Genomic DNA, 25,075 nt, shown 5'->3' on the forward strand with positions numbered 1-25,075 from the left:
AAATATTCGCTGTGAATTATTTTTTTTTTAAATACCTTATTTGTTATATCTTTAGATTATAGAAATAGTGTTTGTGAAAATTAAAAAAATAGTTTGAAAATTATATTTTTGTAATTATAAATAATATTCGGACGATATGCAGTTGTATGATGATGAATGGATGGTGTTTGAAACAATTAAATAATTTCTTATCATTTTTAAAATTAACTCCGGCCTTTTCGTACGCCAGTGGTTGACCAGTACTGCGCCAGTGCTGGCACGCGAGTTACTCCAAGCATTACAAGCCAGTACTGGAAAAGTACTGGCCCAGTACAGCCAGTCAGTACTGAAACTCCGGCAGGCTGTACTGGGCCGGTGGTGTATTTCTACCTGGGATTGGATCAAACAATTAATTCAATAATTTTATCAACATGTTTTCCAAGACTACATTTGAGGAACCAAATCATATCTACGTAATTTAATTAGGAACTAAAAGTACTCATATACTGATAATACTACTAAGTAAATAATTAAATAATTTTTTAGGACACAACAATGGAGGAATTAAGCGAAATACAATCATTTTATAAAGGAAAGACGATTCTTATTACTGGCGGCAGTGGACTTATGGGAAAAGTACTGATAGAAAAATTGCTTTATAGCTGTAGTGATCTTAATAAGATATACATGTTATTGCGGCCTAAAAGAGGGCGAAGTCCAGAAATTCGTGTGGACGAGATGTTGAAATTGCCGGTAAGTTTTCGGTTTCCTTATTTTTTAATTCACCATTTCTCATCTATACATATCACATCAGTGTTTAACATTTTTTAGAATTTTAAAGATTATAGAATGTAAAGTTTTCACCTTTTCACCTAACATGTGATAAATATATGCCCTCGCGTCAAATTTAATCGAATATTTTTACCTAGATGTTTGATAGAATTCGAAAGTTGAAACCAAGCGTTATCAAGAAATTAGTACCAATACAAGGGGATGTGGCTCTGGAACATCTTGGATTGAGTGACGACCAACGAAAATGTTTGCTGGAAGAAGTTAACATTGTATTTCACTGTGCGGCCACTCTCAGATTGGAAGCGAGGCTAAAGGATGCGATTGAAATGAATACGGTGAATAATTTTGTTTGTATGCCTTCCAAATTTTTACCAAATTAGTTAATTTTTTTTTCATTCCGTCACCACTGCACTCAAAGTTGTCTATTGGATTAACATGAGGAGAGAAATGTGTAAAATTAACATTCACATAGCTGTCAGTTTTCGTTGCAAAATCCTTTATCCACCAAAAACCATAATCTTTTTTAACCACAAAAAATAGTATACATAAATGTTCTGATAGATGGGAAGATGAATCAGTTTTTTCGAATTTCGCCAGGAGATATTATTCGGAACGCATTCTTCTTACTTCAAACTTGTGCTATTATACAAAAATTAATTGTATGATAAAAAATATCTTTGTGATTTATTGTTGGATTATGGGTTTCACAAGGATAATACGTAAAGAACTGTGTCCGGATAACGTGACACTTGTGAATCTAATTTGCATCTGGCTTCCAAGTACATGCGGTGTTCTTATAATTGATCAAGGTAACCGAGGTTCGGTTTGATCTTCAAGGTGGGCACAAAGAGGCTCCTGGATTTAAGCAAACGGATGAAGAACCTCAAGGCTTTTATTCACTTGAGCACGGCCTTCTGTCACGTTGACCAAGAGGAACTCGGTGAACGGGTCTATGATACCCCAGACGATCCACAAGACGTTATGCGACTCATGCAGTGGCTGGATGAAAGTGCTATCGATCTAATTACACCCAAGTAAACTTTTCTATATTTATATTCAAAAAGTAGTTTATACGCGGAGAAAAAATTCCAAGCTCTTTACATTATCAAATCATAAAGCGCGTGGCAATACAAATCGAGCGTATGCTTTGAAAATAGTATCGAAATGCAAGAAAAGCTTTCACTTGATCATTATATGGCTGCAAGGAGCACTTTTGCGATTTCGGTATGGGTTTCTCGTAATGAAGGTCTTAGGCTACGCACAAAAAAAGCTGGGGGGTAAGAAATGTAATATGTAATGCGTGAAACGGGGTGACAGCTAGCTGGGTAACTGAGCCCTGCAAAGGTTTGCTGTACATTAATTGAACTCATTGAAATGGAATGGGGTGATTTCTATATGGGCCAGTCAGAAACGTATGAGAGATACACATGCTACTATACTTGGATTGTTTCTCGCGTGTACAAGCTTATATGGGCAGTGTGCACAGGTGAAACAGATTTATTGTTCTTTATAAATTTAGCTTGGTTAAAGTTTTTGTTAAAGTTATATTTATGTGTGTATATATATGAATTTGTTTAAGGTTATTGGAACCACATCCCAATACGTACACGTATTCAAAACGCCTTGCAGAGAAATTGGTTGCCGACGAACATTCAAACTTACCATGTGTTATTGTAAGACCTTCCATTGGTGAGTTATTGTATGAACGTTTGTAATTCAACAATTATATATTTTCCGCCCTATACTGAGAATATAATTTTCATTTGTGGTTACAGTAACTCCGGCTTGGCAGGAACCTTTGCCAGGATGGGTTGATAATTTAAATGGACCTGTTGGATTAATAGTAGGTGGAGGTAAGGGAGTAATTCGATCGATGCACTGTAATGCCAATTATCATGCAGAAATAATTCCTGTTGACTTGGCTATTAACGCACTAATTGCAATTGCCTTAAAAATCGGGACTACTGTGGAAAAGTAAGACCTAGAAAAATCAAATATAATTATTAGAAACGTTTGTAAGACGCGCTTGCATACATTCTTACGTGGTCCGACGTTATAATTGATTTCATTTCTAGAGCGAAAAACATACCAGTCTACAATATAACCCAAAGTGGCATTTTGCCAATAACATGGGGTGAGGTACTCGAGAAAGGTAAAAAGGTTGCCTACAATTATCCGTTTGAGGGTGTAGTCTGGTATCCAGATGGTGAACTTCGCAGCAGTAAATTTATCCACAATCTCTTTGTATTCTTCTTTCATATCATCCCAGCATATCTGATTGATTTTCTGATGCTGATATTTAGACAGAAAACCTTGTGAGTATATTGGTGCTGCGTACTGTACAACACACCGCAAAAACTCATAACAACTTTCAACATTATAACAAAATGGTCCTTGGTATAACATAGAAAATTCTTTTATTAATAATTTCATAAATCACTTATAGTATGGTGAGAATACAGAAGCGTATTTCGGATGGACTTGAGGTCTTACAATATTTTACTACAAGGGAATGGGTATTTCATAATACGAATCTGCTAACACTTTGGGGCGATATGAGTTCAAAGGACAAGCAGTTATTTCCTATTGACTTTTTAAGTATAGACCAGATGGAGTATGTCAAAAACGTTATTCTTGGTGCACGTCAGTACTGTATGAAGGAGAATTTGTCTACTTTACCAAGAGCACGAATTCACCAAAGAGTGTGAGTTTAATATATTCCATACCGGGAGAATTTTCATTTTAGCTCGCATCTTCCTGCGCGATTTCCTTTCTATTAGCAGAGGATACAAAAACATTCATTTGCGAACTTGTAATATAGCAAGGAAAACTTATTACCAAAACGCAATGTAATTTTTTCAATGTGTATTGCGTAATGAAAAAGAGTTATTCAACAAATATTGTGATGTAATGAAATGTTTTTCCATTGAGTTTATATCTACGATTATTAATGGGTTTATGGATATATGTATTTCTTGGACGTGAACCTTCTAATAACAAAAATGTATACTCGATGAGAAAAAAATACTTTGTTTCGCGAATTTCATCCCAATGAAAAGGTACCTTCTATGCATTTTGTACTGTAAAGTTTTTTTAAATCACAAATATTTTCGATAGTATATATACTTATATGCATATGATTTATCAAGTTCAACTCATCATTTTCCTTATATTTTATGATGCTGTTGAATTAATTTTAAATATTGTTTACTTGATTTTCAGGCTCTATGTAATCCATTTGATTGCTGTCTATTCCTTCTATTTTGGCATCTTGTATTTCGTCTACAAACATTCTGAAGTCGCAAGATTTTGCTTGGACTTTGTAACTGAGAAAATGAAGAGCTTGCCCATCCTTGGTCACCTTGTGGAAAAGGCACATTTGTAAAAAATAATAATTTTATATATATATGCACGTCTTTTACTTGAGCTTTTACGCGTAAACCATACATGATATGAGGAAAATTCAAGAAAACAAGTATTACGCCTTTTTAAAATGATTATTAAATTGAACAAACCTAATATTCCATCATACAAACATTGTTTATTTGTGCGGGCGACCACATTAAAAGGGCCCTTCTGAGCGGTTCCAGTTTATGAGATATTTGCATTTTTCTGAGTCAGGGTAAAAATTATTATTTTATGGTTTGAGTGAGGGATGATACTGAGAGCTACACTGAATCTACTGACATTATGCTCTTGCCCCGCAAGCAACCGGAAGTGTTTTGACTTTAAAACCATTTTTCCCAAAAAGCCATTTTTCGAAGTTCTAACTTAAAAAATGCCCCAGAGATTTTCGTTTCAACCAGTTTAAACCTAAAGGGTTCGTCTTGAGCTTAAAATGCCGGGACTTTTTCCAGCTTTATCACTCTATACGTAACTCCATACCGGACATAAGGGCCCTTTTTATGCGGATGCCCGCATATATTTATGAGGATTAGAGAACAGGCTCATATTATAAATTAAATTAATATGACATATATATGCATTCCTGGTTATTATAAAATTCAAGAAAAAATGACTAAGTATAAGAATTTTGTAATCAAGCAACTAATTTTGCTTAAAATATAATTGTACATTTTCTTGAATTGTGCAAAAAAATTAAGCTGAAGAAAAAAATCAACATTAAATGTGTGTACGTTCATATTAAAAGGAATTATTTTTTTGATATGATGTTGCGCATAAGGGGTACACGGAAAGAGGCTGTCTTGCATAACTTATTTTTCAAATTATGAAACCGATTCGATGTGAAGGCATCATGGAACCAACAAAATCTCATTGACAACGTATTTGAAAAGTTTATCTTCTGCAGGTACGAAATTGATGTAATTTAATGTAAATTGATGAAATTTGAACTGCTGCATTAATAAGATAGCTTTAGAGGTTTATTTAGCATGATTGTTTAAAGTTTCACGTAACTGTGTTCAAAATTGGTGAATCCAAATTTTGATAGATTAAAGAAAACGAAATATTCATGTTGTAATTCTGCCTCGAATAAAAATATAATTATTTCTTTCATTTATGATTAATCAATGAGTGAAGTAATCTACTGCGTATCGATAGACAGCTTATTTTGTTTTCCCTACATATAAAACATATATTTTTTTGTATTATACTTTACCATTTTACTGATATGTAACATATATCTGTTTACAACCACAGATATGATTTCGCGATAATTATAAAGAAAACTCAACACGTTATGCGTAAATTTGATTGAATTATTCAACTTATATCAAAACTTTTTTTTATCATTTCGTGTAAGAAAAATAAAATAAATAAAAAATATGTAATATCTTTACGTTGTTTCTTCTCAAAAAATTATCGTTTTGTTGATATGCGTATAAACAATTGATTTTCTTCGTCTCTTATACTGCGTCGTCACCTATTCTATTTCTCATATGCAGGATATACATATATAAAATATTCTACATTAGTGCTCCTTTAATTATTCTAAATGATTTAAACACGCAGGAGAAAAAGAATGCAAAGGTCAAGTGCCGTGCTCCTAAGTTACCTACATTTTCAAATATGCAAGGTAGTAGTAGATCAATAAGCTCCCAGTGCCACTGGTCACTATACTGCTTTGAAAACTTCGCCATCTTTCATTACTATTTTGAACTAACAACTGTTGATTCATCAGCCCAGCACAATTTCAAGACTTTTCAAACTGTTAATTTGTATTGCACATTAATTTTTTTTATTAGGAATAAATTTGTCAGTAGCAACTTTATTCGGAAGTAATGTGAAATAATTCTGATCGAAAACGGATTCAAACCAAACAAAAACTTTTTTTCTTAGAATAATGCGAAACCATTTGGAATGAATTCCACATAAAAACGGGACCATGCGAAATGTTGACGGATTTAGATAGGACAAAAAATTTGTTTGATATTAAATGAAATAATTTGAAATAAATTTCGAATAAATGCGAAATGAAAAAGGATTCAGACATAATAAAAGCTTTGTTTATAACCTTTATAGTATTATTAGGAATCAAGTTTTGCGTGGAATCATTTGGAATGACTTAAGAATGACAATATATTGAGGTCGAATAATCAGTTGGTTCACAATTACGTGAAATTATTTGAAATTTGAGTTTGGATTTAAAACGGAAATATTTAGAATGATTTTGCTAATTCAGGTAAAATGAAAAATTTTCTCAGAATGTCGAAAAATTAATCAAAATTATACTGGATTAATGATAGGTAACTTATTTGAAATAAACTCTAATCCGCCAGCGGACTCACACGGAACATAAGTTGATTCAGAATAATGTGCATTCATTTAGAGCAAATGTTTATTGAAAGAATTTGAATAAAAAGTTGATTCATAATGATGCACAATGGCATTGGCACAGACATTGAATTAAGTCGAATTAATTTTGATTCACGCAGATTCAAACAGATTTTACTGGATTCAATTCCATTCCAAAATCTCCATCCGAGATAGCATGTATATTATTCATAGGAGCTTTTCATGCTGAACTTGAATCCGAATTCTATTTTTTGCCTACACGTCAGGTTTAAATTTTTTTTTTTAGTAAATGTATTCTTTTAAGCATAGTGTGCTAATAAGAGGATCCAGTCAATTTTTTTTGTTACAAAAAGCGATAGTCATTCGATGTGCATCTTTACAGGATGAAACCAACGACCATCTTACTTTTCAATGACTACATAGCATAACATATACACTGATAGATTGTTTGCGTGTGTGTCAATTATAGTTATAGCAATTCAGAAAGGAATCTGCGTATGAGATCAATTTATGTTAGCTTCACTATATATTGTTAAAGTGTAAAACGTATACGGGTGGGCACGCATGCGTTTTATACGTGCGACTGCGCGAATTAGATTATTTCATGGAGCTTTCTCACAGGGCAGCACAGGGATGAGGGTAGTTTATGGTGCGTTCTCGCGCACTGGGGTCACAGCTATGGCTCGCCAATTCGGGCTTTTATCACTTAAAGATCTTCTAATCGCGCGTGCCACCTGTAACTTGTAACCAAAACAGATTACTCTAAATCCCCACAAAAGAGTAATTCAAGTCAGTTTTGTATACCCGTATAAAATTACTTGACTGATTCTTGTACTGGGTAATGTCCTTGCGATGATCTCCTTCTTTCATCTTCTTAATCTCCCTTCTTTAAATAAAAATAAATCAATCACGAAATCCAAGTACGAGTTAAAATATTTTTAAAGTCTATTCTGAACAAACCATTCGCACACGTGCATCGTTCATTCGCAAAAAAAGGATTTATAACAAAAAAAGGCTGATTTTGTGAAATAAAAGGCGCGCAATCTCAACACCATGTCTCTTACAGTGATTATTAAAAACTTTCAAGCTTTAAAGTGTAAAGGAGAAAAGTTTGCGAGAATCGAATTTCGAGGTAATATATCGAAAAGAATTTGGTACTTGCATGGACAGCACGTGTGTTCCATACTCAAAATATAGGTGGAAGGGGGGGGGGGGGGGGGGGGGGGGGGGGGGGGTACTAATATACCAATTTTAGATGCTAACAAAAATTAACTTCTCATGTTAAGATTTCCCCACCACATTTGTTTGTTCATATTTATTTGCAAACGACTAGAAAAATCATATTTAAGTAAATAATAAAATGGAAATAATTCATAAATTATTTGCAAGACAATATAAAAAATATTTGCATGCTCCATGTTGACCGATTCCTGTGCACGTATAATGTAATTTGCAACAGGTAGGGAGGTTTGCGGAGTGTAATTGATATGCCAAAGTATGGATATATTTTATTTTTTATTGCACTGAAAGCACGCAAGACATTTTCTATTATTATTTGAGTATATATTTCGGTGTATTATATAATAATAACTTAATTGACTATGAAATGATTGCCATTACCGTTGAAAACATTTTTTAAAGATATACTTATTTAGAAAAGCCAAATTACATTCAACGAAGATTGTATGTGATTCCAAAAATAAATTTTGTTTCAAAATGTTAAAAAAAAACACAATATTCTCTTCTACTTAGTTATATATAAATTAAATTAATTTAAAAAATTGAAACACTTAAATTAATTAAATTATTAACATATCTAACCTATAGATAGATATACAGGATTTACGAACGTCAACATTCTTACATTTATACAAAATTTATTTGAAAAACTATTTCCTTGCATTCTTATAAATTTTCTGCGAAATATTAAACCAAGTCATAGGGTGAATATCCCAGTTAGTGACATTCGACCAGTAAGTGACACCCTGGATTAATTTCATTATTTTGCATGCTTCAATATTTAATTGCATATAAAAATATGTCAGGGGATAATTTTCAAAGCAGTGTATCACAGGTGTCACTAACGCTTCCACAAACCACAGGTATGAAGCACGCAAAACATCAGTAATTAATAATAATCAATGCAGACATGGTTGCCAGTATGCTTTTAGTATTAAAAAACAACTACTTCACTTATCCTCTCAAAAAAACTCGTGATTGAACCGTCTCCAACAGTGAAAAGGTAAATCTTGTACTCCTGAAAACTAACAGTGTCACTAACTGGGATCTTTACCTTATGTAGTTCACTAGAAATTATTAAACCTAACCACTTTCAAAATAAATTTACCATTGTCGATTAGTTGATAATACCGCTGATGCTATAGTTAATACCTAGTAGTACGAATTACTGTTTTTCTGATTTTCATACTTTACTCAACTAGACATCCCATAATTAAACTGACTAAAAAAATGACATTTGGGCTTTGGAAAACTAACAGAGTTGGTTGAAAAGTAGTCAAATTCACACATTTTTTCAGTTATCTGCGTCACACTACATGAGTATCAATAACAATTGAGCATCCTTTGCATTGCACTCATATAACCGACATGTTTATTCAGATTTTTCTAATAGCAAGAGTCTGGTATTTTTTATTTATGTACCTTTTTTAGGTGTTTCTCATTATTCCAGAAATTTGGAGGAAAATACTGAACTTATTACAGTTGATCAGGTAAGAAATTTTAGATATAAAAATAAAAGTACGAGTCTATTTTGAAATCGATTCGACATACGAAACTTAGTTTTCTTTTCATGACAATTATTTTCTACAGAGTTTTATCTGGAATTTGGGAAGACCTGTCGATGAAACAGAATTGTTGCAACTGGCTATCGTAACTCGAAGTGTGTTAAGACAAGAAAAGACATTAGCGAGATATGGGATGGTTTTACAGACTGTAGTTAGAGAAGGTCGTATCCTCATCACGGATTCCTTTGTAGATCTCAATAATAGACCAATACCGGTAGGTTGAACAATTTTATTTTTTGAAGTACCAATAATAATTATTATTGGTACTTTATAATATAAAATTTTATAATAATTATAATTATTAAAGGCATGCAATTATAAATAATATACCTGATGGTGAGGATTCTTCACTATGAGACGGATCATGAATATTTTCTGTATTTTAAGGACAAAAATGACGTCTTGATCCCTATTTTTATTACTTTAGCCCAAACATAATGTTTACTTTTATGGCTCAATGATATTGGTTTCTATCCTTATGACATCCTTTACGTCTTGAATACATTATTTTTATCTTGAACACGTGATACTTTAGATAGTCAAGATATTCTTTCGTATCTTGAAGATCTAGGTACTTTCACGTCTTAGGCTGAGAAATAATGCAGCTAATGAGAAAAAAAATTGTTTTTTGCAACAAATAACAATTTTATTTCTTTGGTTACGCAGACGATGGTGTGTTTTGAAGTACGATACAGTCCTCCCAATGCAAGTTGCAGTTCTTATGCAGTATCGGAAATAATGGAAGATGAGCAACAAATGTTAATCGATATTGAACAAAATATTGCTAACTTAGAAAAAAGCTTAGAACAAGCAAATACAAGCAAGCGTAGAGGATCTTGGCAACATACTGAAAAGACACAGAAAAAGACCTTTATGAAACGTGGAATATCTTTATCAGGGGAAGAAAAGTCCCCCGATCGGAAAAGGTAAATTGTAACCACATTAGCTATCAACTATTTTAGATGCTTTTTAATATTTATGCTTCTTGGTATCTACGTCATAACCTGCAATAACGTATGTTCATACAAATATTGATAATTGAGCAGACTGCGTATTTTTTATCAGAACTTCAACTTTCAAGAATGTTCGGAATTTAATGAAATTAGGGAAGCAGAGGCCATCTAGAGACAGATCATGCGACAGTAATTCAGAAACACGGGAACTTTTAGAAAGACAAGATTCAAGTTGTGCAACATCTAATGAACCTTCAAGAACTAATTCGCTGTCTTCTCTAGACTTAAACCCGTCGGATAATGAGAGTCAACTTAGTGCAAACAATGATCAACAGAAAGATGTAATTGTCAGACCATCAAAAAGGCATAAGCCTAAGGTAAATCAAAATCATATTTTCGCATCCAGTATAATAATAAAAATATGATACAATAATTTAATAAATTTGTTGTCATTCTGTAGACAGGTGACACTGGGCAAGCAGCTTTGAAAGCTCAAGATTATCAAGTGTGCATCACCATAATCGAAGCAAGGCAATTAGCTGGACTTAATATGGACCCAGTTGTGTGCGTGCAAGTTGGTGATCAACGAAAATACACAAGCGTTAAGGAATCAACGAATTGTCCATATTATAATGAGGTAATTCATATAATTACACATTTGATGACGAAACAATATAGAAGTGAGATTAACTGAACAGAGTTAAGAATGCGTATCTATATTTTTTTTCGTGAATTTCAGTATTTTGTGTTCGACTTTCACATGCCACCAGTGATGCTGTTTGACAAGATTATTACACTTTCGGTAAGTTATTTCCTCCATTTATATAATTATTATATAATATTATGATTTTATTACATAGGTGCAGCAATCACGGAATTTATTGCGGGCAAATGTGACGCTAGGAAGCTTTAAATTGGATGTGGCTACTGTTTGGTCTCAGCCAGGTAATACAAAATGATTTATTTCAAATTCTCCGAAGAAACCCTTAATGTCGTCTAATATAAATAATTGTGACATGATTCTAATATATAATCTGAAAAAACTATGAAATAATAAATTCCAGGGTACCCATGGTACCCTATAAGTCTGTATATAGCTGTAGAGGTCTATTTAGATATTCCGAAAAAGTAACTGAACTTGGATTCTCAACTTCAATGCTATAATTGATTTGGAATTGGATTTCTAAGTAGAATTTCATTGATTTTGCATGAAGCTCGTGCTGCTGAGATTTGTTTGAATGGTCCAACAATGTAACCTACTCACATTGCCTAACTTTTTTCTCCTTGTCAGAAGACCGTAGTTACAACACTAATTTTTGAGCGTGAAATATACCCTATACACAGAAATAACCTAGTGGGTACTTTCGGGCTTCGCGCTTAATATATCATTTGTGACTTTCCGCGAAAAAGGGACCTAATGCGGAAAAAACTACTGAACGTCCTTTAGTACGTCGCTTCTGACGTAATTGCCTATTTGAATTTTTGAATTTTTGCAAAGGACCAAAGGACGTCATTTTGTATCCCAATTTGGGAAGTTCTTTGGTACTTTCTTTTGTACATCCTTTGATACGTCCTTTTTAGGTACTTTTTGACGTTCTTTTGTACGTCCACTTTTTCAAGTGTGGTAAAATGAAGTACCGCGGGTTAGGTCCCTTTCTTTACGGATGGACAAATATAAAAAACAGTAAGTTTTAAAGTGTTACGTTCATTTAATCAATCAATTCTCAAATATAGACCACCAGTTTTATCACAAATGGGCCTTATTAACGGATCCAGATGACGTGGCGGGTGGTCCTAAGGGGTATTTGAAGTGTGATGTCAGCGTCATTGGTAAAGGTGACAGCGTAAAGATTCCACCAAAAAGTGAAAAAGATGAAGATGATATAGAAGGAAATTTGTTGTTGCCTGACGGGGTTCCAATTGAAAGACAAAGGGCTAGATTTATTGTCAAAGTTTACAGAGCTGATGGCTTACCCAAAATGAATAGCAGTATTGTGGCTAATGTGAAAAAAGCTTTCACAGGCGAAGTGAAAGACCTGGTCGACCCTTATGTGCTAGTGTCCTTTGCAGGATTAAGCGTAAGTATCGTTGATATGTTTATATTGAGACTAAGGAAATCAAATTTTCCTAACTAAAGTAATGGGCTTTTAAGGGCAAGACGTCTGTTAAGAGACATAGCTACGCACCCGTTTGGAATGAGCAAATAGTGTTCTCAGAGATGTTTCCTCCTCTTTGTCAAAGGATAAAAATTCAATTGTGTGATAATGATCCTGTTCATGCGACAGTAATAGGAACACACTTCGTCGACCTTAAACAAATCAGTAATGATGGCGAAAGGGGATTTTTACCAACCTTTGGACCAGCTTTCATTCACATGTATGGAAGCATCAGGGATTATAGTTTAATAGATGAGCATTCTAATCTCAACACAGGGTTGGGTGAAGGCATTTCTTATAGAGCAAGGCTATTGATTGCCATTCGAACCGAAATTACGGATAACATTGATATTGCTCCATCTGAGGTAGAAGTTGAATTGACGGTGCCAGTTAATGAAGTAGCTTATGCGAGAAATGAAGAATTTTTCTTATTCGCATCCATCATGGATGCTACAATGATTGACAAAAAATTAGGTGATAAGCCAATGTACTTTGAAATTTCAATTGGGAATGCTGGAAATGCTCTAGATGGTCACAACGAGAGTTCCAAGATTTGTGAATTGAGCCCTAGACCCAGTGGTAGTGGGGATGAAGAAGATATACAACAAGTTGTTACTGCTTCATGGCAAAGCACTACACCAGCTAGCAAACCAATGACTCATGATAAAATTTACTATTTTCTACCATATTGGGACAATAAACCGTGCCTTCATGTCAGAAGTGTCTGGCCGGATTACAGGAGAAGAATGTATAATAGCAACATTATTAACAAAATAGCAGATAAATTGGTGAGTTAATTAAATATATATTACATGCATCGCCATAATCTGGGTCCTATTTTATACAAAAATCCACTGTTATTATAAATTTAAACTATAGGAGGAAGGATTATCAGATGTACAGGCACACATCCAAGATTCCATTGATGGTGAAAGACTACTAAAGGCAGTACTAGAAGAACTTAGCAGTAATTGCAATCGTTATATCAGTATAAGTAAATCCAGTATGACTGGTCCTGGAGTCGGTAAGACAAAACTCGATAAAGAGAGAATGAAATTATGTCAAACTGAATTAGAAAATATGGCTGTTATGTCTAGAAATTTAAAAGCTATCGTCACTAAAAGTAGTTTCAAGGAAAGGTTTAAGACTGCGCAAAGTTATTTGCAGAAACTTAAGTTTCTTGTTGAGGATGTAAGTACGCGAGACTATGCGTGATTTTTAAATAAATTTAACATTCCATTCCGAGATTAAATATGACAAATGAATGCTAAAGGAAAATCGATCGAAACACAATATACTGAAAAAACTTTCCTTTTGCAGCCACAAGATTCTCTTCCTGATGTTTTTATTTGGGTTATAAGTTCAGGAAGACGAGTGGCATACCATCGAATCTCTGGTAGAGACATAATTTATTCTATTGTTGACGAAGAATGTGGAAAATATTGCGCCAAAGTACAAACAATATTTTTAAAGGTGAGTCATAACTAAATAACTAATACTGCGACCCTGATACTGGTATAGAAATTATATAATCGGAAAGAAATCTTAGTTTGTGATCAATTATTCAGCTTCCAGGCAAAAAGAGACTTGGTCCATCTGGCTGGTCGATTCAAACTAAACTACAGATTTATATGTGGCTTGGAATTCTAAAGCATAAAAAGTATTTTACTCAGGGTTTACCACAAGGCTATGAAATTAATCATGAGTTAAAAAATATTGAAAGACCTCGAGCATTGCCACCGTCCATTATTCATTATGTTGAAAAGCACGTGAGTTTATCAACAAATATTATAATTTAGCTGATATAATACTATAATTAACGAATAATTCAATCAACCTAACAGAAATTTCAACTGAGGGCTCATATGTATCAAGCGAGATCACTAATTGGCAGTGACGCATCCGGACTTTCTGACCCTTTCGGTCGAGTAATTTGTGGCGAATTTTGCAAATGTACACAAGTTATTGAGGAGACTTTGAGTCCAACATGGGACGAACTTTTAGTGTTTGACGATATTCTAATTTTTGGAACAGAAGAAGAAATTAAAAAAGATCCACCATCAGTCGTCATAGAGTTATTCGACCAAGACAAAGTGGTAAGAATTTAGCACAAAATATATATTTACGGACAAACATACTGTAAATAAAGTATAATTCTATCTTTCCAAAACTTTGTTTGAGCTTTCAATGCATTTTATAAAACTTGGTGAAATAATAAATAAGTAAATCGATTTCAGGGAAAATCAGAGTACATTGGCCGTGCATTGGCCCGACCACATGTTAAACTTGCGTTTGAATCTTATATTCCACCACAATTTCCACCCTCTCTCGAATGGTACGATATATCTCGAGGTGTTGGAAGAGCAGGTGAGCTCTTAGCTGTTTTTGAGTTGCTTGAATATCCTGCAAGCCAAGATTATGGTTTTCCTACTCTTCCTGACTTCAAGGTCTCGAATACTGTTCAAAATGTGGGTCCAATATTACCAGTTCCTAATGGAATACGTCCTTCTTTATCTAAATATCGGTACGTTCATTTTCAATGAATATAAAATAATATACACCTGCATTTAAAATAAATATAGCCTGTTTTATATTTGTAGTATATTATGTCATGTATTTATCACATATTGTACTGTATTATTTTAATAGCAGAATTGACTGGATGTTATTTTCACTATAGAATTGAGGTGCTATTTTGGGGCTTAAGAGATTTAAAAAGGGTACATCTGTTGACTGTGGATAAACCACGCGTGGATGTAGAATGCGCTGGCCGTATTTTATTTTCATCCATCATCTCTAATGCAAAAAGGAACCCAAATTTTAATACTCCTATTAAATTTATGGAATTGGAATTACCAGAACAAGAACTCTATCGGCCGCCGTTAACCATCAGAGCTGTTGATTGCAGAAGCTTTGGGCGCTACACACTTGTCGGTACTCATACTATAAACTCTATACATAAGTATATGTATACTCCTCATACCAAGAGAGCCAGAGACATTGAAGAAAGGAAGAAAAGTCTGATTCAGTTGCAGTGTACTACAGGTATATAATAAGTTGAAAACTGAAAAAACAATAATGTTCCTACATGGTGAGTGAATGTCATCCGGGATGGGTGCCATTCGCCTACTATTTACTGGCAATAATTCACAATTAATAGAATGAGAAGACTGCAGGTGACAGAGCACTAAAATTCATTTTCATCCAAATCATCCGAAAGTTTAACACTTGTAAATTATAAATTGCCATCTAAAAATGACACTGGCTCCTAGTAAAACCGCGGTAAATCACACCTATGGCTAAGTCTCAAAACCGTGATTTGGTGGTAAATGAAATCATGAAATCTCAACGACAGGCTAACGAAACCCGCGTGTGTTTTGAGGACATGAAGCGACCCAAGGATGACTGCTATCTGCATCCATCTCGTGAGCACCTTGGCATATTTTTGACACGCAAGAATGGATTTAATATTTCGAACCAGTGATAGTTTCGCACCTCCAAGAGTACAGATCAAAAGGACAATTACTTCAACAACAAAATTTGAGTACAGTCGTTGCAGCTCTCCTTTGAGGCCTCGATACCTCTCCTCTTTTTCCCTTCCCTCGGCAGTGCGATGCTGTAGTCAGTCGGTTGCCAATTATTCGATCACGAATATAGTTCGTTTCTCGAAATCTTGAAGAACATATTGATGCATATCGAGCGATCGAACCGAGAATGCGACGGGAGGGAGAAAAGTGATCGTCTTTTCAAAACGTCATATCAGTTCGAATGGTCTCATGAGACGATCTTTTTGCTAAGTCGGTTGAACCGAGCAAACAATTTGTAAAACTTCGTAGATATCTTACGTGTGGTGGTACCAAGGGACTTAAGCTTATTCTTCGTCCTTGGAACCAGTCCCAACGAGTAGAGTAGAACCAGGATGACTAGCATGTTAGTTGCAGATGCCTTGTTCAACGCGGACAGATTTGAAGACCAAATCTTCCGAAAAAGATGTTTGTATCGGCTTCGGAGAGACTCCTTCAATAATGTTACGTCCTGAATGCGGCTTTGAGGCACATCCAGGTATCTACAGGTCTCTTCAGTGTCAAGAAGTCTAATAACACTTATATCGACAAGCTCAGGGTCCTTGGGAACGCCAGTGATTATTTCTCGCTTCAAGAGAATTTTGGCAAACTTGTTAAATCTAAAGTTTATACCAATCTCTCTTGTGTACTTCTGGACGAAACTTAAAGCGATTATTAGTGCCGCCGCAAAGATATCCAGGGGAATTACATAGTGTGAGAGATAGTGGCAGGAGTGTGATGCAAAGGAGGAGAGTTCCCATGGTGCCGACCCGAAAGACACCCCCCCCCCCCTGAAAGTTTCAATAAACAGATGATAAGTCTATGAGAGGTTAAATCCAAAGCTTTCCGGTAGTCAATCCAGGCCTTCGGCATCCAGTCCTGGTGGACTGCTGCGTCACGTTGTTCCTATATCTCTCTCCACATAGGCCCACTTTTCCGAGCAATCCTAACATTCAAGATAACTGTGAAGATCTTATATATCGTGTTTAAACAAATTATTAACCTGTATTTCTCTGGGTTGGACAAGTCCCTTTTTTGGGTAGAGTACAGTGCGCCCTAAACCAACCACTACGAAATAAGCGTCTCCGACTTTTATGAAGTGAAGATACGGGCCAAATGTTGGTGTGTAGAAGTAAACTTCTCCCAACAGAAGTTCTTGATACCATCTCATCCTGCAATGGAGAAGTTCTCCGTGCCCCCAAGTGCTTTCTTCACCTCCTCGGCAGTGATTGGTTAAAATTCCTCCTCAGATGTTATGATATTGTCGCAAAGCTCCTTGAAGCGGATGATATTCTCACTGTTTTCCATTAATTTAAGTGATGGGATCTTGTAAACCTCTCTCCAAAAAGTCTCTACCTCGTCGGACTTGGTGGATTTTTGACAGGGAAACAGGGAAATCGCTCAAGAAACTGTATATTCTCCTTAATCTACTCCTCCCTATTCTGTATTACCTTTGCGTCAGATAAAACCTGTATCTTCTTGTTTGGTTAATGCAAGCGTTTTATGGTCTTTTGATCTTACGACGTATCAAAGCTCTTTCCCCACCACAAACTCATTCATAGGTGTCCAGAGATTGGGGTCCTCCGAGATAACCTTCTAAAGGGAGGCATCCATTTCAGCCCGATATTGGAGCTCAAGGGGAATCTGGATGTTTCTCCTTACTTTGAAATCGCTATCTTCTCTCACGGGATGCCTGCTTTCTTTGTTTGGATCGTATACAGCTTTCTTATCTTTGTCTACGGCTTGTTCATGCAGCATTTGGGAAGCTCTTTGCATTCATATCCAGTTTTCGAGAATTAGGCAGCTTGATTTCTCCAAGACTGTTGCGAAAAGTGCTGATGATTTGGGTGTTTCGTGCGCAAAGGATTGTGTATACACGCCATGAAGCCTTCCTAAACAGGAATAATGCTTGCATCGTAGCATTCCAGTAGCAAGTCATCCTTGGGTCGGTTTTTCCATTCAATTTGAACGTTCCGCCGGTTTATCATCGTGTTTTATCCAAATTATTTTCAATGCCCCGAACTCTAGGGTAAGGGTCCGTCAATCCTTATAAAGCCCTGCATGCAAGGCTAAGGCTAAGTCCTCATGATCGGTGCTCTCGGAGGTGCGAAACAATCACTGGTTCGCAACCTTAAATCCATACTTGCGTGTCAAAAATATGCCAAGGCGCTTGCGAGATGGATGCAGAAAGCTGTCATCGTTGGGTCGCTTCGTGTCCTCAAGACACACAAGGGTTTCGCCGGCCTATCGTTGTGATTTCATCGTGTCCTATAAACATTCATCTCAAGGTCGTGAGATGTGGCCATACGTGTGATTTACCGCGGTTCTCCTGGGAGCCAGTGTCGATTATAGAAAAAGATTGCTCCCAGTGGGACTTCTGCTGAAGGCGACTTCAAGCTCATCCATTGTCGCTTAAGTATTATTCTGCTAATAAAATAAGATGTGCTTGAAGTCGCCTTCAGCCTATGTTAATAACGTATATTGTATTTTAAAAATTTTTGAACGCTGCAAAAAACTATTACAATCATTCCATGACCTTCTCACGGAAAATTTTATGTAGAATTGAAATTGCTATAAATGAAAGGTCCATCTTACTGTTTTTTTTTTCCTTTTTTGTATGAAACGGAAGGGGTACTATGTGGATACTACTATACATATAAAGGTTCGCTGTAGCGTATCCTTTTCGTCCACTCGGTCCGCCAGGGCTACTCCCAAATCGTCTAATTAATACGAGTAATATTTCAAATTTTTTCATTTTGAAATATTTTAAAGAAAAACCTACTTCAATTTACATCATATAAAGTTATCACTTCTGCGGGGTGTTTCACGATGACCCACGTGTTTTTTTTATTTTTAAGAATTGTCACAAAATGACCTTTAAATTATCATTATTACACACTTATCATTATTGCAGTATTGTTAATCAATTTGAAATTTGCAACCCAGTGCGAACAGCATTTTGGATGATTCGAGTCAGGGAAAATCACGAATTCGTAAAATGTATCTTTGTAATGCATTGGGTATACTCTTCTTTTAGCGCCATATTACACGATCAAAAATGACAAAAGACTAAATTCATATTCTATAATAATACACTATAGCAGCAGATAATTCTCTATCAGAAAATTTTTCACATTTCAAAAATCTCTTTAGATAGATTTACGGTTTTACCTCAGTTTCAAATTTTACGATATTTGAACTTATTTTGATTAATTTAAACTTGAAAACTTCTTATCAGGGGAAATCCTTAAAAATACTTAAAATGTAAAAACAATCCAGTGGGCACAAAATATGGCGACGTCTTTACGACATCCTTACGACATCTTTACGACAACTTTACGACATCATATGTACATGTCGTTTCTCTTTCTTTACGATGTCGTAAAGACATCGTCAGATCATGCGACTTATTTACGATATCGTAAAAATACCTTAACGACATGGACATTGGATGTCGTAAAATTATCGTAAAGATGTCGTAAAGACTTCGCCAAACTTTGTGCCCACTGGGAAATGGAGCAATAATCCCAAAAACAAAATAACAAATAATAAACATTCCAGAATCACTAGCTGCTGGTATTGACTGCAATAATGGAGATACAATTATAATTTTGGGTTGTGAGTCAAACATAGGGTCTACAAAAAAAGATAAAACTGAAAAAAATCTACGTCGTAAGAAAAGCTTAATTATTGATGGAAGTACAGGTTAGTAAATAATGTTAATCAATTGTGAATTATTTTAAGCTTAAAAGCTTAAATAGAATATTTGCGATTGTATGCATGGATGATACAACATAATTGCATTATCTTTTATAACCATTGTATCACGCATAAGAATTTTTAATTCCTATAAAGGTGATTTAGATTCTATTGAGGATGACGAGAGTTGTCAAGATTGGTGGACTAAATATTTTGCATCGGTTGAAGCTATGATTGAAAAGAATAAAGAGGTACGTCGAGAAAAGTCTGTTTTCCAATTCCAGAATAAAAACAGTACCAGCAACAACAGTAATGGCAATGTACCAAATTTCTTTGAAGAGGACTTTTTCAGTCCAGCTCTGATTGCAAGTGCTGATAAAAGTCCTGGAATACAATCGACAAGAAAAATATTTAGTTTAAAATCATCTGCTCATGCAGCAAAATTCGTAGCAAAATTAAGTCCAAAACACATCTCGCAAAATAAAAACTTTCAGAAAACGGCTCTCCTAAAAATCTATCCTAAGGAATTAGAGGCCGAACCAGGGTTCGAGCATTTCAAAGAATGGTTACATACTTTTGAACTTTATCGAGGAAAGAAAACCAACGATGAACCAGAAGACGAGTCTAGAATTGTTGGAAGCTTTAAAGGAGCATTGAAGGTGTATAAGTGGCCTTTACCAAAAGATTTAATCGATTACACAATTATGGGATTCGATCCACAGTACGGTTTCTTTCAAGGATTACCATCCAACGAACCGATACATGTACTCGTTAGAGTTTATATTGTTAAAGCTAATGATTTACATCCTTCTGATTTGAATGGAAAAGCCGATCCATACGTTGTCCTTCAGTTAGGTTCAAAGAGGATCAGTGATAAGGAAAATTATGTTTCTAAACAATTAAATCCAGTATTTGGAAAGTAGGTATATTTTTATTTTTTTCGCTTATTATCACATTATTAAATTCTGAAGTGTTAACTTGTAATAATAGCCGGTGTATTTCCTTTTTATATAAAACCCAGCAGTTCATTTACATTGATATCAAACAAAGAAAATGTTTTAGGTGCTTTGAGATTGAAGCAACTTTTCCTCAAGATTCACTACTGACTGTGCAGATTTTAGATTGGGACTTGGTTGGCTCGGATGATTTGATTGGAGAAACAAAAATTGATTTAGAAAACCGATTTTACAGCAGGCATCGAGCTACCTGCGGTCTTCCACGCAGATATGATGAGTAAGTTTTCTGTAGTCACACAAGTTCTAAGATTGCCCTCGAGATTCTCAAGGAAAATTTGAAACACGTGTACTCCAATTCTGATTGGTGTCGCTGCACCGCAACTACAGTTGATATTTAATTGAATTTTTTTTTAACAAATTTGATTTAATACAGAATATAGAAGCAAAAGTGAGAATGCAATGATTTTAAAAGATTGGGAATGTAAAAATATGTATTTACAAACATATATTGACTTGAAAAATTTCGTAAAAAAAACAAGAAGAATTAATCACACGATTCAATCTTTTCGTGTCTCATGAAAATATCAAGGTTTTGGTACAGCGACGAAATCAGCGGCTGAAATTTCCCTAAAGGGTGATCTCTAGGTTGTTCTATAGACGTCTTTTGGTGGATCTTCAGGACGTCCTCAAGACGCCCGCCAAAAGACGTCTATACAACAATTATAGAACTTGTGTGTTTGTAATTTTTAATCTAATTTTATAGTTTTATATGAGTTTTCCTTAGACTCTCCATTTAAATTGTAAACAGCTATTGTGACTAATATTTACCTAATCTGTGAGGTCTTTATGAATGTGCAAGCAAAAGCATTTTTTCAGGTCAGGTTACAATAAATGGAGAGATGCCCTGAAACCAACGCAAATCCTGTCGAAACTGTGTAAGGATGTAAAAGTGGATGGTCCAGTATATTCGCCTGGCCATGTATCAATTTGCCGAAAAAATTTTTCCATATCAAGTGAAGAAATGGAACATTACGTGCACTCGAAAGGTGAGTATATATATCGTATATACTTATTGTATATACGATATAAAAAAATGTTCAGACCAGGGTGTCTACTCAATTTTGCCTACGAAATTCCCGAACAATTCCAGCATTACCCCGCTTACAAATGCATATAAGGTCCCTCTTATGATAAAAGCATACATTCAATGCATAGTGGGTTACGACATTTACAATTTGCTCAATTGCAATATTATAATTAATTTTGAAAATATATTTTTTAAGAATTTGTGAGGGTTTCAATTCTAAGTCAGAAAAAAGCTGTGTATAAGTGGATCAAAAGGACAATGAAAAATTATGAATTATAAGAAAATGAAATGCACTTCCCGCATCAAAAATACAATCAAACAATTCTCGGATTTTCTTAAATTCCTTTTTGTCTAAAAATGCTGTTCTAAAAATGTTCGTTTTTTATGTTCGATAGTATGACTACAATGTATACAATATATTTCCTTACAAAGGCAAAACGGAATTTCGGGTATCATATGTTTACGTCAGCATAAAAAGGACCCTTATGTCCGATTCTGGTTTAGGAGAAATTTGCGTTTTTCTAAGTTTAGGCAAAAAATTATTGTTTTTGTGTTTGAGTGGGAGATGATACTGGGATCTATAGTAAATTTATTGGGAGTACATGCATAGTCAGAAAGCAACCAGAAATAGGTATATTTCACGTTCGAAGAAAAAATATAACATATGCACTTATGGAAGCCGCCAGGTTTAAAAGCGTTTTTCTCGAAAAATTATTCTTCGATGTTCTAACTTAAAGAATACTCAGTGACCCGATTCTCAGCTTACATGGTTCGTGTTTGGCCGGCTATATGCTAACCCTACATACATAACTCCATACTGGTCATAAGGGCCCTTTTCATGCGGTCGCCCGCAAATATATTATATTTTCGCTAATTTAGGTATGGAAGAACACTTGGCATTAGCAGTACTTCATGAATGGGCTGCTTTTCCTCGAATCGGCTGCAGTTTAGTTCCTGAACATGTTGAGTGCCGATCCCTATATAATCCCGAGAAACAGGGCATAGAGCAAGGAAAATTGGAAATGTGGGTTGACATGTTCCCTATGGACATGCCTTTGCCAGGCCCGCCCATCGATATCTCACCCAGAAAACCAAAAAGTTACGAATTGAGAATAATTGTTTGGAATACTGACGACGTGGTACTTGAAGATGATGCATTTTTCACTGGAGAAAAAATGAGCGATATTTACGTAAAAGGGTAGATATAAATATATCAATTATTTGGTGTCTTAATATAAACTTTGTATGCATATTGTATAGAATAGAACAAAGTTTATCTTATTCATACAGACAGACTGTTATACAAATGCCTGCATTGAATATATACGTATATACCATTTCGATAGGTGGTTAAAAGGACAAGAAGATTGTCAAAGTACTGACATTCACTATCGTTCATTGACTGGCGAAGGAAATTTTAATTGGCGTTTTATATTTCCATTTGAATATCTCGTCGCAGAAGAGAAAATAGTAATTAACAGAAAAGAGAGTTTATTCAGCTGGGATGAGACAGAATGTAAAATTCCGGCACGCTTGGAATTGCAAGTACGTAACATACCTATAAATGAATTATAAAATTTACCAATTGTTTCCTAACCATTACTTTTACCTTGGCAAAAGTTTTGGACAGAAATTCATTCCGAGCCAATACGAACTATTCCGAAATATGTATCCAATCCAGATGGAAGTATGCTTTCAATCCTTCTCAATCCACAAATTAAAATCAAATTGAATAGTTGAACCCATATCTGAATTCTTTAGTATGGACAGAAAAGGATTGAAGGTTATAATTCGGATTGAACTTGATGCTGGTGTACACACCAAATCCTATGATTTTTCTTTATATTTTTTTTTTGTAGAAGAGTTGAGAAAAGATTTAAACAGAGAGTCCGCAAAGGATTATAAAACCGAAGTTAATTGAACGTTACTATTTTTTCAGGTATGGGACGCAGATCATTTTTCAGCTGACGATTTTCTCGGTGCGATCACACTAGATTTAAATAGATTTCCAAGGGGCGCAAAGAACAGTAAACTGTGTACACTAAATATGTTAAAGACAGATGGTTCAGTTCCAACTGTAAATATATTTAAACAAAAACGTATTAAAGGCTGGTGGCCCTTCTACATCAAAAAAGAAAATGATGATATGGAACTAACGGTATATATTGTTTCTTTTATATGTATTCATTCGAGCTTAATATAGCGCGCAGATTGAAGAAAAATCGGCCATTTCTGTTCCTCGTGCGAGTAAATAATTGCAAATCTGTATGTTTTGTCTGACTAGGGAAAAGTTGAAGCTGAAATACATTTATTAACGAAAGAAGAAGCTGAAAGAAACCCGGCCGGCTACGGTAGAAGTGAACCAGATCCACTAGATAAACCAAAGTAAGATACTCGTATAATACTGTCTCTACTTATGTTAGTTGTATGAAGGCGATATAGTTCCCCGATAAATAAATAAATACATATATAATTTACTTCTGTTTAGTCGTCCAGATGCTTCATTCATGTGGTTTGTAAATCCACTCAAGTCCATCAAGTACATCGTCTGGCACAATTATAAGTGGCCCATTTTAAAAGCCATCGTCGCTTTTGCTCTGATACTTCTACTTATATTGTTTTTCTACGCAATACCTGGATACTCTGTCAAAAAAATACTAGGTGCCTGAACACAGTTTTAGATAAGTATTAATGTGTGCCACAATATGTGACCGTCTGCGAAGAAAGGGACCTAATGAGGAAAAAATATATTTTTAGTTTTTTACACCAGTCGACAGTTTTCTATTTGCCATTTCACAATAAAAAGTATTGTTCCTATACCTGAGTTGGACTATATCTGCTGTGTTGGACCGCCTCTTCAATCACTCTTCCCGTAAAATGAAACAACCGCGCGTGAGGTACTTTTCTTCGCGGACGATAACATTTTTTAAACTTGGTACTAAAAACTTTATTGCGTACTGCTATATTAGAGGTTTATTAAAACTTTTAAATGGAGTTAAACAAGTCAATCTTTGAATCAACTTTATATATATTATCAACATCTTTAAATTTTACTGAAATCTATATAATGACATACGTAATTTTATCAAATTTTTACAATCCTATTATAATAAACATATCTGTAATATAGTATATATTAGGATCTTCCACTAAGTTATGCTGCTATATGAAGGTATATATTCAAATCTCAATAGTAATAAGAGTGTGTATCTGATATTTTCATTTTTGAAATCCTATTTCATTTGCGCCGACTGCGCCCTCTGACTGTAACATCATCTGCCTTCAAAGGTTTGTAAAAATCTACATGATGAACATTTTTTTCTTGCAAAATT

General features: G+C 34.8%; 2 protein-coding genes across 2 annotated transcripts; both read left to right on the plus strand.

Moving 5' to 3' along the window:
- The first annotated feature begins 534 nt into the window (after window positions 1-534).
- LOC117181831 (putative fatty acyl-CoA reductase CG5065) lies at window positions 535-5,475 on the plus strand. The gene is made up of 8 exons (XM_033374826.1): window positions 535-732; window positions 909-1,106; window positions 1,609-1,805; window positions 2,351-2,460; window positions 2,547-2,745; window positions 2,847-3,086; window positions 3,218-3,475; window positions 3,994-5,475. Exons 1-8 carry the CDS (start codon window positions 535-537, stop codon window positions 4,154-4,156), a joined length of 1,563 nt encoding a protein of 520 aa, XP_033230717.1. The 3' UTR covers window positions 4,157-5,475.
- A 2,103-nt stretch (window positions 5,476-7,578) lies between these two features.
- Window positions 7,579-25,056, plus strand: LOC117181660 (otoferlin-like). The gene is made up of 25 exons (XM_033374563.1): window positions 7,579-7,657; window positions 9,196-9,254; window positions 9,355-9,543; window positions 9,996-10,255; window positions 10,395-10,659; window positions 10,743-10,919; window positions 11,022-11,084; window positions 11,143-11,227; window positions 12,017-12,360; window positions 12,435-13,226; window positions 13,318-13,629; window positions 13,759-13,911; window positions 14,007-14,207; window positions 14,283-14,534; window positions 14,676-14,962; window positions 15,119-15,483; window positions 19,563-19,706; window positions 19,857-20,619; window positions 20,763-20,933; window positions 21,533-21,702; window positions 22,623-22,941; window positions 23,090-23,288; window positions 23,683-23,901; window positions 24,028-24,128; window positions 24,232-25,056. Exons 1-25 carry the CDS (start codon window positions 7,579-7,581, stop codon window positions 24,410-24,412), a joined length of 6,150 nt encoding a protein of 2,049 aa, XP_033230454.1. The 3' UTR covers window positions 24,413-25,056.
- Window positions 25,057-25,075: the final 19 nt, after the last annotated feature.

The sequence above is a fragment of the Belonocnema kinseyi genome, chromosome 10 (assembly GCF_010883055.1).
Source record: "Belonocnema kinseyi isolate 2016_QV_RU_SX_M_011 chromosome 10, B_treatae_v1, whole genome shotgun sequence".
Taxonomy (NCBI): Eukaryota; Metazoa; Arthropoda; class Insecta; order Hymenoptera; family Cynipidae; genus Belonocnema; species Belonocnema kinseyi.